Here is a 19,653-nt window from a genome sequence, read left to right as displayed (position 1 = left end):
AAGTGCCCAAGAATAATGAGAGGTGATTGTGTGTGGGTTTTTTTTTTTCCCCATTTACTTATTCAGTGAGTGTTAGCAGTGCGGCCTTTCTGTTAGCTTGAGGATGAATGTAACCAGCAAAAATGCCAGATGCAAACTCATGAGGTGACTCGTATAGTTAAAGTTCAAAAACAGTGTCTCTAAATCCGGGCTGTACTGTGTGCTGAGTTCTGTGACAGGAATGCCAATCTGTATCCTCTCTTGCAGAGCTTCACCTCGATGCCGGCGCGCTTCTCCATTCCTCGCCTTTCCCTTCATCCGCCATAGACCGCAGCCATCCCAAAGATGAATAACTCGGAAAAAAAAGAGCTTATTTGGGGAAACTTGGTGAAAGAAAGTCGGGGCGGACTCACTAACATTTAACAAGTCTTCCCTTGTGTAAGTGAGTCACATAATGTCTCAAAACTCAAACGGAAAGCACAGAAACAAGACCATAGGCGATACGAGAGAGCACGTGTCTGGAAAACACCGGTACGCGACATTTTTGTTAATGCTATGTGAATTAAGCGGTGATCAGATGAAGAAATTCATTTGAAAGGGGAAACTAATGTGCAATAATAAATATAACAATTGCATCATGATCATTGGAATTAATGTACCATTGTATAAATTGCAGGGCCTGAATGAATGAATAGAAAACAAAAATGTTTTTTTTATAGCCAGATAGGCACCCGGCAATTCCTGGAGGCACTCCTTTGAGGAACCATTCTCACAACACCCTTTTATGCACAGAGAGCATATGTGCTGGTGATTTTTTAATATGTATGTAGCCGGAGCCAGGCATTGAGAAGGAAGTTAATTTATTTCTCCACTAAATGATGTGTTTTGAAACTGAGTCGTAACCTTTTGATTCTGCCGGCTGAGAGATATTTGTCCACACACTGACCTGCTCGGCTCTGAGGGCTTCCAGGAGCAGCGAGGAGGTCTTCCATGCATTATTTATGGGGCCTTGGATGTGAATCCGCTCGGAATAATAATAACAGCCATTTCCCAGAGGCTCATTATTGTGTTTTTTAAAAGCGTGTGTTCGGTCACCATGGACACCAGGGCTCTTCCTTTCCTCCATCCTTTCTCTCTCTCTCTTGCTTGGATTAACATTCAACTCACGCACCCTGGCTCTTTTAATTTTTATCACATCATAAGGCTCTTTTTTGCTTGCTTCTTTCATAATTATGGCAAAAGAAATTGGCCTTTTTATTTGATTTGTCTCCCCCCCCACCACCACATATACTCAGGAAAACAGATTAGAAACATATTGAAGTCGGAGTCAATTCACACAGCTGATTAGTAAATTGAAATCCTCTCAATTGGCTTTAGAAGTAAAAAGCAGGGGGGGGGTGGTTCTGGGCAGCCTATTGTTAAGATATGATAATTATTGTTTACCAAGAACTCTATGCCCAACCAACCCCTCGTTCTCATCCAAGCCTTGGGGACGTGTTGGAAATGAAGCTATTCTGATGGCAATATTAAAGAGGAGGAGGGGGCTGTGTTATTATTATGATGAAGACGAGTAGCAGTTACATGCTGACCTCGTCCAGAAATAAACGCAAAGGACAACCATACACAAAACGGAAACTGATAAGAACGTAAACATCAATCAAAGTTTGGATAAAAACAGAGTAGGACAGCATGCTAGCGTAGCGGTTAGAACATGTGCGTCAAAGTCTCAAGGTTCTGAGGACTCCAGTAACGGCGCACACTCCAAAAACAAGCAGGTAGGTTAATTGAAAACTGTCAAAATACAGTGGAAAAACTTCACCGTGGGGATATGTTGCAGCCCCATCTCCAATCTATGAAAATTTGACACTCACAAATGCAGATTGACGTTTTTATCCTTTGAAAACCGATCATTGACGGGGTTCATGTGGCTTGGATGCCCACCCGAACCCGTTTGGATTCACCCCACCACAATGTGGATGTCCGGGGCCGTCACTCCGTCCGCCCACCCCTTTTCACGGCAATCATATGCGAGCATGCAACACTCATCTCAACAAGCAGCACTGAGTACAATATTAAAGTTAGTTAGCTAGTATGGTAATAAGCCGTGATTTATGGTGATGAGGGAAGCGTATTAGCCCCAATACTATGCGATATGATGTCTTCAGTTGTTTGAACATTTATCACAAACATTTGGGGTTCATTCATTTCATCAGTGTTTATTTTCAGTAGCTAACAATAAGATAAAAGGCATAATAGCTCCTGAAACAAAAGGGATCCCTTCAAATAAATATTTCCGATTGATAGTTTCATTTTGAACACACAGAAATATAGAATAATTCATACAAAAAATTTATGGCTACTGTCATATTAGATGTGATGGAATGTCTCTGGGTGCGTTGATGATTTCTCTACTCGAATGGGAACGCGAAGGTACAAAGAAAAAAAAAACTGACTGCTGCTATTGTAACTCATAAAAAAAGTAGAAAAAGAGCAGAAAATGCATTATGTGATATAGCAATTCACAGGCCATTTGAACAATGTTTTCATTGAAGCCTCACATATTAAAACTTTACAAGTGATATGAAAAATGTACAACATTTTCTTGTATTTTTTTCGTTTTGTTTTTGTTTGTAACTTACGTTAGGGTCTACTGTACAACTGGCAAAAATACCTCCAATGCCTTTTATAAATCTTGAATTGATTTTCAGTTGGCTTTGGCAGTGCAACAGCAGACTGGCTCTGCTTTATTTTAATTTTATTTTCACGGCAAAAATACATCACTCACCTGGAAAGTGTCCGCAATGAAAGACTGATCATAAAATATCCCCTTTTTCTTCGCACCCCCCAAAATAAAAACAACATAATTTAATTGTTCCATCAACTGACGTTCGAAGTGATAATGGAGGACATTTTGCGGGCGTGGCTCGGCCTCTACAAACACACTTACAGCAGATAACAGCTACACTTGGACAACGTGGTGACAGAAAAATGATCTTTCAGGTCCAACCTGGCCCAGTCCAAGCAGAGTGAGTCTCTACAATTTGTCCCTTTGTCGTCACCTGCGGTCCTCATAAATAAAGCTTCAGCATTAAATAAAAACAGTGACAGGCGCATGGCGTTGACACATGAAGGATGTCACAAACAAACGAATACAGACACTCCCTTACTTACGAGTAACAAACTAAATATACATTGCAGGCATCTGAAAATGTCAGCGTTAGTTTAAAAAAAAAAAAAAAATATATATATATATATATATATATATATATATACATACACACACACACACATATATGGTACTGCAAGTCTGAATTTTGAGTGGTGTACCTTAAGTGTACCAGATTTTGCTGCAAGCCATGCTGAGCAGCACCTAGATTGACTGTAAAGATGCAAGTAAATGAAGACCACGAAGAAGAGGAACGTCTTCCGTCCAAGAAGTTTGAGATAATGACATTTGTGTTCCAGACTTATCTGTGTACATTTGAGCATCAGGATTCCAACACTGAAAGTTTCTCAATGCTTTCGAGTGTTCATGACTAACAACTGATGCGTTTATAAAGAGAAAAATAAAAAAGTGGCGCAAACTCCCTTGGAGGATTTCTTCAGTATCGTGACGTCTACCTAAAAAAGATAAATAACTGCTGGATGTTAAATAAACTCACGCTGAAGAAACTCTGACTGATTAAACACAAAAAGTATGAAGTTAACACCACTTATCCCCTAGTCGTCACCTCAAAAGTATGATGATTTGATTACAGTGCAGTGGTGTGGTACCTTGACTTACGATTCCACCGGTCAACGAGCTCTCCAAGCTTTGAGTCATCGCTCAGTCGATTATTTTGCTCTGTGACGGGTCAGAAAATTTCAAGTACCAACGAGCTTCAGAAACGTGAATACAACACCTCCCCAGGGTCCTACAACTAACTATTTGAGACAAGATTAAACTGAGTTACGAGCTGAGTCATTAGCCAACTTCAACTCGTAAGTCAAGGTATTGTATTTGTTATCAAAATGTATTTTAGTATTAAGAAGCACATACTACTGAGATTGTATTGACTTTGTTTTCAATGAAAAACGTAAGCTAAGGGATACGTATTAACAATTGAGAAATGGCATAATTACAACTGAAACGTAACTTGTTCGTAAGTTAGGGAGTATCTGTAAACGCAGTCCGAGCTTGGACGACACCCTATTAAACCCCCTCCCCCATTGGCCTCACATTTCCACGCAAGTGCACGTCCGTCTAAACCAATGGACACCAGTTCTTCTTGGTATAACATTCTAAAATGTGACACACTTGTTAAGTGCAACGCTGAAAAGCAACCTGGACCGTTGCTTTTATTCAAATGTCCTTGCAGGATTTTGGCTCAGAAAATACTGACTTGGGAAAGAACCTGGGCGTGGGCCTGGATCTGAGAGGGGTGTTGCGGCGGAGGAGGGTTCTGCTGCTGGGGGGCCGGCTGAGGGCTGCCAAGTGACGCAGAGCCCACAGAATGGGGCGTACCGGGTGAATGCTGCGGTGGAGAACACTGGGACTGGTGTTGTTGGAGATGTTGGATTTGCTGCTGATGCATTTGCTGCTGCATTTGCATGTGCTGCATTTGCAAGTGCTGCTGCTGCTGCTGCTGCTGTTGTTGTTGGTGGATGTGGTGCTGTTGGAGCTGCTGCTGGAGGTGGTGCTGGAAGTGCTGATGCTGCATCTGCTGCTGGATCTGTTGGTGGTGCATCTGCTGCTGCTGCATCTGGTGGTGCTGGAGGTGCTGCTGCATTTGCTGCTGCATGGTATGCTGCTGCTGATGTTGCATGGGCGGGCTCATCTGCGACACGGGTGCTGGATGCGCCATGGTCACGGTGGAGCCCATCTGGCCGAGCATTTGGGGCATCCCCGGGGACATGTTCTGGTGGGAAACAGTGACTGAGGTGACGATTTGACTCCCTCCTAGTCTCATCTGCAGGGGCTTGGGGGCGATGGCTCGGGGCAAGGCTTGCTGGAGGGCCTGGGAGGCCGAGGGCATGGATGGGTGCTGATTGAGAGGCGAGGGCAGTACCAGGCCCGGAGAGAGGCTGGTGGAGGCCAGGGTCTGCTGCACAGACCGGATGGTCTGGGCCTCCGCGGATTCTGCCGCAGCCTGGAACCAAGTAAAATCAAGTACAAATCAAACAATTGAGGTGTCACAGTGCAGTACTCTTTAGGATAAAGAGAAATATCGCACCTTCGAGACCAGACTAGCACGGTATGCTGCCAGGGCCTTCAAGTACTCCTTCTTGGCAGCTTCTGTTTTGCTTTTGTACACCTACAATGACATAAAAACCAGATAAGAGGGACACTAAAAGTTCATTTCCACCAAGCCACCACCAGTACAATCATTGCTCCAGAATGGACAACCCATACCATCTCCTCAAAAACCTCTTCTGGCGCTAAACACATGTCCATGTTACAAATTTATGTCGTTCATAGTTGCGTACCGCTGTAGATGAACTATTAAGGGAACTTTGTTGTGGTAGCAAACCACAGTCTTTGAGAAAGAAACAAAAGGATCTATAGAGTAATAAACAGCCAAGTATGGAAGAAAGACAAACCCTAAAAATGATTTTAACGCTGGAGTTTACATACTATAGGTCAGATATATTAAGGAAGATCATTGGCGTCTCTGTCATGAGTAACTGGTCATAATCAGCTGAATGTACCTGTTTCTGCTCCTCCCCAAGACCGTCCCACATGGACGCCACGATCTTGGATACTTCGCCAAACGTGGCGTTGGGGTTCTGACCCTTGATGGCGGCCTGCGTGTCTCGGAAGAATAGCGCGTAAGCTGAAACCGGCTTCTGAGGCTCGTTGGGATCCTTCTTCTTTTTCTTTTTAGGTGTCTTGGGCTTTTTAGTGGGATCGACAGGTGCCGGTCGCTTTTCACCGACCACCTGCAATTATGGATGATGAATCTTGCTCAGACATATATATACATTTACAGAAATGTCTACAATTTAAAATTTTTAGCAGACATCTGACTACTTCCTCACCCTGTTGCTGTCATCTTGGTCATCTTCGTTGATGGAGCTGGAGGGCGATGGTGTTGCGGACTTGCTGGCCGGCGGTGATGGCGAAGTGTGGGCAATGCTGGGTCCGCCCATGTTCAGGTTTAGTTGCGTGTTGAGATGTGATTGGTTGATGGTGGTCAGCTGATTCCGCGAGATCATCCCGTTGGGACCACTCATATTGGCAATGGACTTCATCAGCATGGCTGGGTTACCCGTGTACTGACGGAGATGGGCGGGTCCAACATTCTGTGAGCGTGACAACAGGAAAAGGGGGCATAGTTAATAGGGTAATGCAGTGTTGATCTTAATTTTTAAGTTGGATGCTACCATCCATGCAGCTCAAGAGTCCGCATCTCCGTTCAAGAGAGGAAAAGGGGTCATGGATTGTTATGTGATAGATCCAAAGTCACAATGTGATTGGTTGTTATGCCATGATGAATTATTATAACTTAAGCCAGTGCCAAATCAGACATGCTTCTTATGTGAAGTATTTTTTGTATTATGATGGTGTTCAATAGAGTGTTAAGTAGATGCATAGTCCATTTCCTCTATGTGCTTTTTTCATACCATGTACAAAATAACTTTAGACCTCAAACAATAAAGTACAACTAATAGCAATTGAAAATCATTATTTCCATACACAAATATACATGAGGAATTACAGTAATCAAGAAGAAGCAGTCTTGAAAGACTTGGAGAAAGCAAAGAGGTTTCTGGAGTAGTCTATTAGAAGGAACAACTGTTCTTGAATGAGTCTTTAGGAAGGCCCTTGTGTTTCTTGAAATAATCTTTGAGAGGAACTTTGTGTTTCTTGGAGCCTTGGAAAAGGACCAATTGATTTTTGAAACAGTCTTTGTAACGAGAGAGGGAAGGGAAAGCTCACAATTGGAAATTTTTATCCGATGGAATAACTGGGTCGTGAAAGAGCCTTAAAAAGCAACGAAAGTTTCTTTGAAGTCTTTAGCCTGAAGTGGGTCTTTAAAAGGGTCTTTCAGAAACAACAGTTGCCTCTTGAAACGTCTTTGATCTATCAAACTGAACAACTGGATCTCGAAAGTCATTGAGAAGTAACTACAGATTCTTGAAAGAGTCTTTGAGACCGAATGAATGGGTTTTTGAGCGATACTTTGAGAAGGAACAACAAATTCTTGAAGTGGTTTGTACAAGGTACATATTTGCACAGGTTAGCAATGATTGTAGCTAAGTTGAAACCAGCAGCCTTCCCAAAGGCCCGATGGATCAGAGAGCTGACATGTGGAACAGAGGAGGAGATCTGAGCGCAACACAAGAAGATGATTTGTTCCCTCTGGCTGAGTCCATCTGGTATTCAGCGGCACAAACTCAATCTCCGCCTAAATCAACACATCATAAAGCAACACATGTGGCTTTATTGAACTCACCCATCGCGCGGGAATATAGTAACACCTTTTAAGGACCGAGACATTTTGTTGTCACTTGTTCTCTCTTATCATGAATACAATCTGCAGAGTGAAGGAAGGAAGGTGGGAGGTGTCTATTTACATATGACGGGAAAATACTGTGGCAAAAAAAACCCAAAACATTTTCTCCCAAATAAAACTCACACACAAGCTTGGGAGAATATTTGCATACTAGCCTCTTTTTCAAGTGCTTACTTTACCGAAAACATGATGGGTTGCCGTTTATGCCGTAAAAAGACGCACGCTGAGCTCATTAGTCGCGGCCATCTGTATGGCAGTGATGCAGGCCGGGCAATGGGCTGTTGCGCTGTTTGTTTGGAATATGCTGATTACCACAAAATGCTCCTTAAACATTGAATTGTTTGGGTTTTTTTTTAAACGCTAACCAAGACAGTGGAACCTCTAAAGTCAAACGCACTTGACGCTTCTTTATATTTGCGTGGCGACTCGCTGATGCCACTGCTGTTATCCTGCACGGAATATGCTTTTATACTGGAGCGCAATCCACAAGGGCAGTTTTCAAACTGTATTGCAGTTCCCCTCCAAGTCGCAAGTGTCGCTACAGCTGGTGTTGGCTAAGACACCACAGGATGGAGTTTTCTCTGCTGTTTTGGGCCATTTCCAGTAGCCGTTTTTAATTTTCTTTCCGAAACAAGAAACAAAGAAATCAACAATGGCGAAGGTGGATCAGTATCTGGTAGAACAAATGAACCTAGATGAGTCGATGATACGTTTAATTCTGCTGCAAAATTGATCAAGTAGGCGGCAGGGCCAATGCTAAGTAACAAAGGGACATGCTGAGTACGTCATCACAGCATGTTACTCAAGTGGACCAATCATGACCGACGATCTCTGCGGTGTTCTACGCGCAGCAACAATTTTTGCAGTGTGCGCATCAAGGGACGCGTAGGGGCCATGCAGGCTAATGCACGTGATGCGATGTGGGCGTTTTTGGCCACGCGAGCGCTGGAGTGTAAAGCGCCCTTTAAACTGGAATCGGTAAACATTTGTCCTCAAGGTCCACGTTTGTCTTTTCAAATAGACAGATGGGCCACATTATTGGTAGATGAGGTTAAAACAGTTACAAGTACTTAATTTTGATGATAAAATAAAAATAGACTCGTCTTTTAAATAGTAACATGTACTCTTAATTTAATTGATTAGTGAGCCAATTATATGATTGTTGATTGTATTTAATAAAAATGTTTTATGTATATGGAAAATTATCTATTTGACATTTTTGAAATTTACAAAGATGAACTAACCAATTATTTATTGGAAGTGAATAGAATGTGAAGAATTTTTTTTTTTAGCAATAAATAAATAAATAATAAAACATTGCAAGGCTCTTTATAAGGAAAATAGTAGTGCACTGAGCCATAATCATGACTATTCTACTGCTTTAGCATACCTAAGTTAGATACGTTCTATGTACAATTTCATCACTGGCGTAGGAAGTGAACTTGGTCACATACGTTGCGGTATGGTTCATTTTGTGTTCTATGACTATCATTACACCTTGGAATGTAACTATGGAGATGAATGGAGGACCACCATACTTTTTGAAGCTCAAGCTAATCATTTTGACTCGAGAATTATGCTTGTTTAAAGTATTTTGAGGATTAATTTTGTTCACTTTTTACTTTTGAGGCACATACTATAATGAAAAGTTCATGATGGCATCAGTTTGTCTGTAGAACATCTATCCATCCATTTTTTTTTTATACTGCCCATCTTCATTAGGGTGACTGATAAATTGGCACCGATCTCCGCTGACTTGTGGGGAGATGGAGGGCCCACTTTGCCCAGGTCACTTCTCTTACAATGAATCTATAATTGAGAGGGGGGGTCCTCGGGATTTCAACAAGATGTACTTACTGTATTGGATGTGCACAAGTTGTAGCCAAAAAAAAAAAATGAATCCAGGGTGTTTGATTGGTAACAACACGTGACAATAACGGCTAACAAATCATCTCAGCTAACAAGTCGCCTCGAGTGCGCGAGAATGGAACGCTGTCGGTTTATCCAGCCCATTGCCTCTCGTTAGCATTTTGATTGTGGGATTGTCAGCAGTCCCTGGTAGATGTTTTGATAGTCGTCATAAATCACCAAATAAGTCCTTATCTCCAGCTCTCAGCAACCAAACAGGCGGCAGTGTTGCAAATCAATAAATGTTAATTCAATTTGTAATATTACACGCATGAATGAAATAAAGGGGCAAAACATACATATATGGTGCATTTCTGTTGCCGGATGAAAGGAATAAAATGAAATCCATCTTTCTGGGCTTGGATAACAGTTGTAAGTGCGATATGCTTCCAACAAAGATATCACAGCAAATAAAATGGAAAATCAGAATTGGTGGAGAGTTTATGAACAGTGGCCACATGCACTAAGCTGTAAGAGCACTGAAAAGAATGTTAACAAGTTCAATTTCCATTCAATCAATGGGAAGAGCTCTTGGAAATGTTCTTTGGCAGCAGAGGGCTAGAAATCATCTATATGGTAATTATGGGTGGATGAATCCCCCAGTAACTTTCGCCAGCATGAAAGGTCAGTCCTATTAAAGATAGTTTATCAGCGCTCTGCACATATTCCTTTACTTGGCTTCTAAACGGCGACATCATTTTTATTTTTGCACACAAACATGCACACGTGCGGTTGCGCACACGCACGCGCACACCCACACACCTACACACACACGCGCACGCACACACGCACACACACACACACACACACACACACACACACACACACACACATACACACACACACACGTGTCCCCCTCCCATTCCATTTTCAGTAACTGTGTTCAAGCCAAATGAGAAAAATGCAATTGTGAATCGTGGTAAAGGCCAGGGGAGGGGTCATTAACTGTGCGTCCTCTGAGGGCTGGACTATATTCATGAAAAAAATTTGACATAACAATCAAACAGAATAAATGATTGTTGTCTGAATAGCTATAACCAGCACAGACACTGACAGGGGGATGAAGTGAAAGAAGTAACAGAAGCAATTTTTTGTATGGTTTTTCTAATTTGTTTGAATGGTACTAAAATGAAATGTTGTAAGAAAGTAAATTCGCAAATATCTGAAGCCCCTTTCACACTGTCTCTGCTGCAACGTTTTTTTCAATTGTGTTGATATGTGCCCTGCGACTTACTAGCGACCAGTTCAGGGTGTAGTCCGCCTTTCCTCCCAAGTTAACTGGGATCGGTTCAGGCACTCCTGTGATACTTGTGAGGATATGCAGCTTGGAAAGTGGATGGATGGATACACAATGCCGAAATGGAATGAGAGGAACAGTTGACCTGGCATTTTCTCGCTTTGAAGCCCCTTTTAAATTGCTTGTAAAAAAATGGCTTTATAATCTGATACCACTACATGCAGCAGAATTTATTCACGGCGTCACGGACCCAACACAAAATGGGGATTGAATTCGACTCGGCAATTTTCCAAGTTCTGAGCTAGTGTCAGACACCTTTTTTACACTGCCTGTGAATGCTGACATTTAATATTTTATCTGTAATCATGACTATGTACAAACATCGCCAAAAATGAATGGGAGGAACAAATAAAAAATGGCAGTTTTATGTCTTCTGTAGTGGCAGAAGCCGCTTTCACGCTGCTTGTAAAAGCTGTGGTTTTTACCCTTTTTTTTGTAATCAACCCTGAAATTGATGTTCGGTTGTCGGGAACAAGGTCAACCCGGTGTTTTTCTGCCTTTGAGCATCACAAGCCGTGTACACATTAGTGATAAAAAGCTGGGATGTTTCAAGCATCAAAAGATTTTTTCACCTCTTTTTGTCATATCAACCCTCTTTCTTTTACAAAAGGTGTGAAAGAGGCTTCAATTTTTTTTCTATATAAACCTCAACAAAAAATAAAATAAAAAGTGGGGGACAACCCAGCAATTTTCCACCTTCTGTGGTAGTATGAGAATCTCCTTTCACTTTGTGTGAACGTTGTACCAGACGGACTCAACCAGACGGAACAAATTATTTTCTTCTGTTGCGCTCAACTCTCCCCCTTGTTTTTCAACATTGCCTGCCACAGCATGTCCGAGGACAACAAAGTTGACCTGGTGACTTTCTGCCTTCCGAAGGAATACTACAAATGTAGGAGAGCCCCTCCAGGTTGGCCCGTAAGAGTTATCATTTTTACCCTTTTTTCTGTATTGCAGCTGTGTACGAACGCCATTCCTAAGAATTATACTTGCCGACTGTCTACTCCCAATAATCTTCCAGATGCTTTACAGGCATTTAAACGTTTTATTGTGATTCTGCGGTAAATCTCAGTCAATCACACAGAAGGTCAGGCTGAGACTTCATTACAAGAATTGCATGCCCGTATGAATATCTATCATTTCTGCCCGAGTCCACGTTTCAGTCAGGCTCCCCGTCAAGGGAACCAAAGAAAAAAGAAAAAAAAAATCCACTCTTTTAAATTGTTGTACAAGCTATGTCACAGCTTCATGGTACACTAATGTGATGCTTTCAGCTATAAAGCTCACGCTTGACTGGTGAATGGCGACGCTATTATAGTGTCCACATATCATCAAATCGCAAACAACATACTGAGAGCATTTTAAATATTAGATATTATATTTTTTTATATTTAGAATTCAGAAACTATAAAAATTTCAAAGAAATAATATAAAAACATATGCAATGATAACTGAGTAATTACAAAATTAAAATAGATTTGAAAAACTAAAAAAAATTGGTAAGTAAAATATTTATAGCCAGAGAGGCTAGGCAGGCTTATAATAAGGAGGATAAAAATACTTAAAAATAATTTCCTGGCAATCCCAGATAACGACTGTTAGATATTTCATTTGTTTTTTTTAATAGTAACTTTATGGCAACAGTATTGGGTGTAAGTTACTGTAAAGACAAATCACTGACAAAACTGGGAAAAGAAACATCTGAATTGGATTCTGGAGTCATCCTCCACTTCCTCGGTTGTACTTATCCAGCTGCTGCAACTCATTCCAAGTATTGAGCAGTATTTGTTGTTGGTTCCCTGATTTCAATCAGGTGATAGATACTGTGAAAGCAGTAACTGGCTCTTCTCATTTGACCTCTACAATGAGCTTCCTCCAATGAAAACATACTGTGTATACCACAAATACCACATTTACAATACAGTAGAAGCATGTGTGTGTTTCTTTCGGCTTGTCCCTTTCGGGGTCGCCACAGCGTGTCATCTCAGATGAACGCATATATACGTTGGCACAATTTTTATGCCGGATGGCCTTCCTGACGCAACCCTTCTCAGGGAGTGGAGCATACAATGCAATAGTGCCATATTGTTACGCTCAGTATTTTTACAATCATTCACTTTTCTTGTATAATCGTATTTTGTTGCACGTCTCATATATATGAGCCTTATTTACACTGAACCGTGAATGTTTCAATGCATTCCAGGAATTATGGGCATACATTACAGTAAACTTAGACATCACTGCAAATTCTCAAGTTATTTACCACATATCATACAATAAAATACTATAGAGTGATTAGCATTAAATTCCATTAATTAAATTCCAATGCATCATGGGATGTTCCTTGACGTAACACACTATAAACAATGGATTACTGTATTTTTTTTATCCATTTCATCCATCCATCCATCCATCATCCATTTTCTGGGCCGCTTATCCTCACAAGGGTGACAGGAGAGTGCTAGAGCCTATCCCGGTTATCTTTGGAACGGAGGCGGTATACACCCTGAACTGAACAATCGCAGGCCACATAGAGACAAACAACCATCCGAACCCACAATCACACCTATGGGCAATTTAGAGTCTCCAATTATTGCATGTTTTTGGGATGAGGGAGGAAACCAGAGAGCCAGGAGAAAGCCCAAGCAGGCACGGCGAGAACAACTAAACTCCAGACAGGTGGAGCAGGGACTTAAGCCCCGTTCCTCAGAACTGTGAGGCCAACGTCCTAACCAATTGCACCACCATGCTGCCTGATATAAAACAAGCTACTGTATTTTTTGCCTTTTTTTTTTTTGCAGTAATTAACACCCGTTTAAAGAAATACAGTAACTGTCTGTGTGACATCAAATACAATTCCTGGAAATGATTGTCTAATCATCTTAAAGCATTTTTGCTGCATAGTATGTGGTAAAGGGCTATAGAATTTACAGATGAGTCTAATTGTGCACTTTCAAACTATAATATTGGTGGACCAGGCAGGACACGTGCTAAGTTAGCATCAATACTATCATTACAGGAGGTACTCAATGCCTTGGTCTAATACTCTATCTTGACAGGCAATCAGACCCGGATGTATCCCCGCTCCTCACACCAGATTCCAAGTTTTCTGTGACCTGGAACAGGGTAATCAGTATAAAACATAGAAAGGTGGATGGACATGACAGTGGTTAACAGAGATTGCATTACATGATAACTATTTTGTTTGTAATCCAATTCTAAAAGGACGGACTGAGACAATTTTCCCTGTGTCCTTTCATGTCAAGACATGGCGAAGACTCCAGGTGTTCTTTGGAAATACAAGACTGGAACCCTTGCCCTGTAGCAGGTGGTGTAGAAATTGTGAATAAAGCTATGCTATGGCACTGGACCCTCATTTACAATTGGGTTCGATCACACACCAGAATGTGTGGAACTTTTTAGGTAAAAGGATTAAATAAATAATGACTTTGCGTGTAGGGATTGCATTACAGCTAACAATATGCACAACTGAAAGATCTGCTGCATGCATGAGAGACAAGGAATTAGTGGAACACTTGGCAATGCAACAAAAATGCAAGAATTTTCAGAAATCAGCACTGGTACGTTCACAGGCTGGCTTTCTCATTAGTTCAAAGGAGAGTTCATCTGATTCTCCAATCGAACATTTTCCTGATGTTATATTGGTCGGTACAAACTGCACTGACATGGGAGGTATGTGGAAAGAGGCTTCGACCATCATAATGCATTCAGTGTAAAAATAAAATGAAAAAAAATCAATTGTTATCTGGTACATCCATCCAGCCATCCAATTTCTGAACTGCTAATCTTCACTAGCATGGTGGGTGTGCTTTTGCCTATCTTAGCTAACTTTGGGAGAGAGGCGGTGTACACACCAAACTTGTTGTCAGCCAATTACAGGGCAAGTATACACAAAGAACTCACACCGATTAACAATTTATTGTCTTCAATTAACCTACCATGCATGTTTTAGGGATGTGACAGTAAACCAAAGTACCTGGAGAAAACCCACACAAGCACAGGTAGAATGTGCAATCTCTTACCGGGGAGGATGGATTGGAACCCGGAACCTCACAACTGTGAAACTGATGTGTTAATCAGTCACCAGTCACCAGTCACCAGTCATCGTGCTGCCTAACCCAGACAGGCACAGGGAGAACATACAAACTCCCCACAGGCGGGGCCAGGATTTTTTTAACCTCAGAATTCTGAGGCCAACAGTCTAACCAGTTGCTCCACCGTGGCGCCCGAGAATTATATGTTCAAATTAAGATGAAATAAAAATGATTTTCAAGCAATAATTGTGTCAAACCCTACTTTTTGAGAATCACCATGAGTGAGTGGGTACTCCTGCTATAGGCATTTTTTTTCACGGGAACCAATGAGTTAAAGGACCAGCAAATTTGCTGCACATTTCAGTTCCTCATTATTGTCATTTTTTGAGTGCCTTGCTCATGCTATCAATAGCTTTCTATTTTTTTTTCAGAGTAATGAAGAGCAAAAATAAAAACCTGACAGCAACAAGGATCCAGTAGCCTACTTTACTTGTATTGTGTGACGCACAGAGCCAAAGATGGGTTACACAATGTGAGAAGAAGCGCAACACAGAGCTTCCTATTCAACTATGACAAGTGCTTCCGAACACTATCTTCGTGGCATCGTGACTCTTTAGCCCTGATTTAGGAAGTTCCACTGGACAGCTGCATACTTACTCCCTCCTGTGTGAATTCATAAACGATGTATCGAAAACGATTTTTGCTGTCAGGTATTTTATACGTCCCACCAGAAACTGGTGATAATGTCTTTGAATCAATTGCAGGATACCATGTCGCTACGTGAAAGCCCACACTATTGCAGTAAAATGCTATCTTTGCTATATTCTGTGAAGGGCACGTGGAAAAATAACTTATCATGTTACAGCTCTGATAGTGCAATTTTGCAGGATTTCTGGACACGAGTGAGCAGGAAGCAAAGACAAATGAAACGTGTAATTGCAATATTGTGCTATTTGGTTGTTGGTCCCTGCAGCCATAACAAAGACGCAATCTTGTAATCATGTACATGAGCTTGTCATACCTTTATCAGCGTGCTGACAAGAATGACAAAACACACCCTCTCAGGCCCTCGTAAATCACTGTCTGCAAACTGAGAACAGCTCTTATCTCGTTTAAAAAGTTTCCACTTGGAGATTTAAAAAAAAAAAAAAAACAGGTGAAAGGAGTGACGATACCCATTGTGGCAAGAATTTGGGGGAATCAATCCCATTTCAGGAGAAAAAGGAGGCCCGTCGCCAATTCTTCCTCCCGCAAAAGAACGTGTGATGGCCGATAACGAGCGGCAACCTACTTTCTCAGCTTTGAAATAAGAGTCCAATCAGACACATGAGCCATGCAAATGGTCTTAAAGGAGGAATAAATGCCGGGGAATCAAAATCTAATCCTCTAGCAAGTTGTGAGAACGGTCCAGAATGTAATTGTGTAAAGGTTTCTCCAGATGTAGCAAGCTTAACTGACCATGAAATGAAAATTCTTTAGGCACAAGCCTTGTGGGGCCCTCGCTTACTGTACTGGATGTTTTAAAAAAGCGGCAATTATCTTGTGGGCCCTGGAGGACAGAGGCAGGGAAGAGGAGCTGTTAGAGTTTATAGCCCTTCTCTCCTTATGGAATGTAAATAAATGTAGTGGAACAGGGAAAAAAATATGCCTTGAAAGTCAAACAAATTTTGTAGTTGAAGCTGGCACATCTTAAGGAGTTCAGCATTTGAGGGATTAGGTAGTTTATCTTTCAACTTGTCTTTTTTGTGATGTCACCACATAAGTGATGACAAGGAAAACTGTGATGATAAGCACAGAAACAAGAATGAGGCCTATCGCTGCTCAATAAAATTTGGCTAAACTAAAGGATTGCATTGTTTGCATTTTAGTTTTATTAGACAGTTGTTAATTTGTCTTTAGAGTTGTATGACGACTACAAATGTTAACATGTTACTTTTTCACATTGCCTCTATAACGAAATAAAAGTTTGTCTTTGACTTTACATTATTTCCATGTGGAAATTTGACAACACGGGTTCAAATGTACATGTAATGGTAATGAGATTTAGCAAATGTGAATACATATCTGAACAGGCTTCCCTTCAACCCAGTTCTGATACTTACCGAGGAAAGACCTTAAAATGGTTCATGGCACCTCAGTATCATCATTATCTGGACCAATCATGCTTTTGTCCTTTTGATTTCGCTGCCCTAAACGAATCTGTCGTTTTAGTGGAATAGACAAGCAGTCATCCAGCTGACATTTCCATTTTTCCTGCTCAGTGCTTCTACCCACCGTGGCATTTAAGAACACCTTTTTCCAACCTGAGACAACAATCTCACAGGCCTGTCCGTTACTCTGCAATTGACCGTCTCATGTCAAAAAAAAAGAATGGATGAAGAAAATACATAGCTTGGGTTCACCTCTTACAATCAGAGTTTTGCCTCAAGAGATTAGCACGTATGCTGTAATAGGAGTGTTTTTTTTAATCACAATGTTGTACTAGGTTGAAGACTTCATTTGATGAAACAATATTTTCATTGTTCTCCTGACTAGTTTTTTTCAAATGAGCAAAGTTACAAATGTAAGGTAATTGGAATTAGTCTGTTTGGATTAATGTATAAAACGAAATCTGAACATTTTATTTTGTAAGAAGTGGTATCAGATACCCCAGTTACACTGCCTGCCAAAGTATAATTTTTGCATCGTTTTAATATTGTAATTGTTCTGTATGAATGGCAATGACACAGCATGGCGAGTTGAGGTCGACTTGGCAATTTTCTGCCCCTTTCTCACGCTCCTGTGAAAGCTGACAATTTTTTACTTTTTATCATGAAAATTAACTAGCTTTCATTTACTGTATTTGTCAATACGATCTCAATAATTGTGTCTCCTGCTAGTAACAGAAACATCAATTCTGTCCAAGGGTAGATTACATTTTAATAAGCAAAGCAAAGGCTTCATATAGTGTATTTTATACACAAAGTAACTAAATGTGCTTTACCGGATTGAAAACATTTAAAATCAAAGAACTGAAACATTTATAACAGAAAAAATAAAAAATTAAAATTAACAAAAAAGGTACAGTTACAACAGCATAGAGTGCAACTAATATCATTTAAAAATGTAACTACTCTAAAAAGCATGAGAAAAAAACTAAGCATTTTTAACCTGGATTTAAAAATGTCACACACCTTTTGTTGGTAACTGATTGCATTTGTGTCCAGCATAATAGCTAAATGATGTGTCACCATGTTTGGTCTGGACTCTGCGCTCCACTATTTGACCTCAGTCTGTTGATCTCAGAGCCCGACAGGGTTAATATTCCATTAGTATTTCTTTAATATATTCAGGACCAAAACTATTTCGTGATTTATAGATCAATATCCATCCATCCATCCATCCATCCATCCATCCATCCATCCATCCATTTTCTTAGCCGCTTATCCTCAAGGGTCGCAGGAGTCCTGGAGCCTGTCCCAAGAGGCAGGGTACAACCTGACTTGGTTGCCAGCCAATCGCAGGGCACATGGAGACAGACAATAGCCGCACTCAAAATCACACCTAGCGGCAATTTTAGACTGTCCAATTAATCTTGCATGTTTTTGGGATGTTGGAGGAAACAGGAGTACTTGGAGAAAACCCATGCAGGCATAGGTAAAGCATGCAAACTCCACACAGGGAGGGCTGGGTTTGAACCCAGGTCCTCAGAACTGTGAGGCTAACACTTTCCAGCAGCGCACCTTGCTGCCCTTATAGATCAATTGCAAAACTTAAAAAAAATCTTTTTTTAAAAATGATTGGAAGCCAAAAGACTTTACATATGGAGTGATATGCTCTGACGCGTTTCTTCTGAACTCGAGTTGCACAATTCTAAATGAGTTGCAGTTGTTCAATCCTCTTTTTTGGGGATTCCAGTAGGAAGACCATTACAATAGTCAAATCAACTTGAGATAAAATCATGGATGAGCTTCTTCAGGTCTGCTTGACACATGCAAGCATTCCCTCTGGATAGGTTCTTCAGATGGTAAGGGTTGCGATAAACAATTTTCAAAAATGGCAGTTGATGCGTTTTTCTGCCTTGAAAGACAATCCCCACCCACAACTCTGTCAAATTTTGCATCTATATATGTATACACATAATATCAATTCAGCCTGTGTGGCTGTAATATATTATATATAAAATAGTTTTGTTTGTATGCTAGGAAAAAAAAAATTGATTCAAAGTGATGCACTCTGGTAGATTAAATACTGTTCTTGCCCACGCACGGAAGTAGAAGGGCAGTTACACTCACCACCGGTTGGCTGTTGCTCATCCCCATCCCTTCCTGCTCCATCATGTTGCGCGAGATGGTGATGGAGGGCAGATCCAAGCTCTGAGGGGGAAACTGAGGGATCAAGGAGCTCCTGTGCTGGCCCGGAGGCTCCGGCATGGTATGGAAAGGAGAATCACCATCAGACAGGCCGAGGCCAGACTCCATTTCCGGTGGAGGTGTGATGGGAGGAATCTCAAACTCCTCGTCCCCCAGACTGGGTGTGTGAAAGGTCTACAAGGAAAAAGAGAAAAGGAAACAATGGTTGACCTGACTGAAGTTAAGTGTTTTAGGAGTGAGCTAATACATTTGTCTTCTAAGGGCATTAAAATCTACCATTTCCTGAAGCTATTGATGTCCACTTTATAGAACAATAAGGAATTCTATGGAGCCCCCAATGAGTCATGGGTAAACAAAAAACGAAAAAAAAAAAAAATCATTAGGACGGGAAACTTTCTTTCAGTTTTTTTTCATTTTGACACAGAAATGGAAACCGAGATGTAGTTAAGGCATGCATGCTTACTCGTCCTAACGAAAGCCTTTCTCGTTCTAACAAGAAACATTTGCCTTTGTCCCATTAGGGTCTCCGTAGCATCCAAAGCAAGATCAAGCAGCAATCACAGAAA

The 19,653-nt window shown here is 41.1% G+C and overlaps 1 protein-coding gene across 2 annotated transcripts in view; it reads right to left on the bottom strand.

The window, feature by feature from the left end:
• Positions 1–3,232: 3,232 nt before the first annotated feature.
• Positions 3,233–19,653, bottom strand: part of tox3 (TOX high mobility group box family member 3) — a 77,529-nt gene continuing 61,108 nt past the window's right edge. For both annotated transcript variants that reach the window (XM_061814940.1, XM_061814939.1), the window contains exons 3-7: positions 19,010–19,261; positions 5,998–6,261; positions 5,668–5,898; positions 5,193–5,273; positions 3,233–5,108 (exon numbers count right to left, since the gene is read on the bottom strand). In XM_061814940.1, the coding sequence (XP_061670924.1) occupies positions 4,347–5,108; positions 5,193–5,273; positions 5,668–5,898; positions 5,998–6,261; positions 19,010–19,261 (1,590 nt within the window). In that variant the 3' untranslated portion in view covers positions 3,233–4,346. The remainder of the gene's footprint in view (positions 5,109–5,192; positions 5,274–5,667; positions 5,899–5,997; positions 6,262–19,009; positions 19,262–19,653) is intronic.

Source organism: Syngnathoides biaculeatus, chromosome 3 (genome assembly GCF_019802595.1).
Source record: "Syngnathoides biaculeatus isolate LvHL_M chromosome 3, ASM1980259v1, whole genome shotgun sequence".
Taxonomy (NCBI): domain Eukaryota; kingdom Metazoa; phylum Chordata; class Actinopteri; order Syngnathiformes; family Syngnathidae; genus Syngnathoides; species Syngnathoides biaculeatus.
The sequence above is the reverse complement of the archived record's forward strand: the minus strand, read 5'-3'. Positions and strand labels throughout refer to the sequence as shown.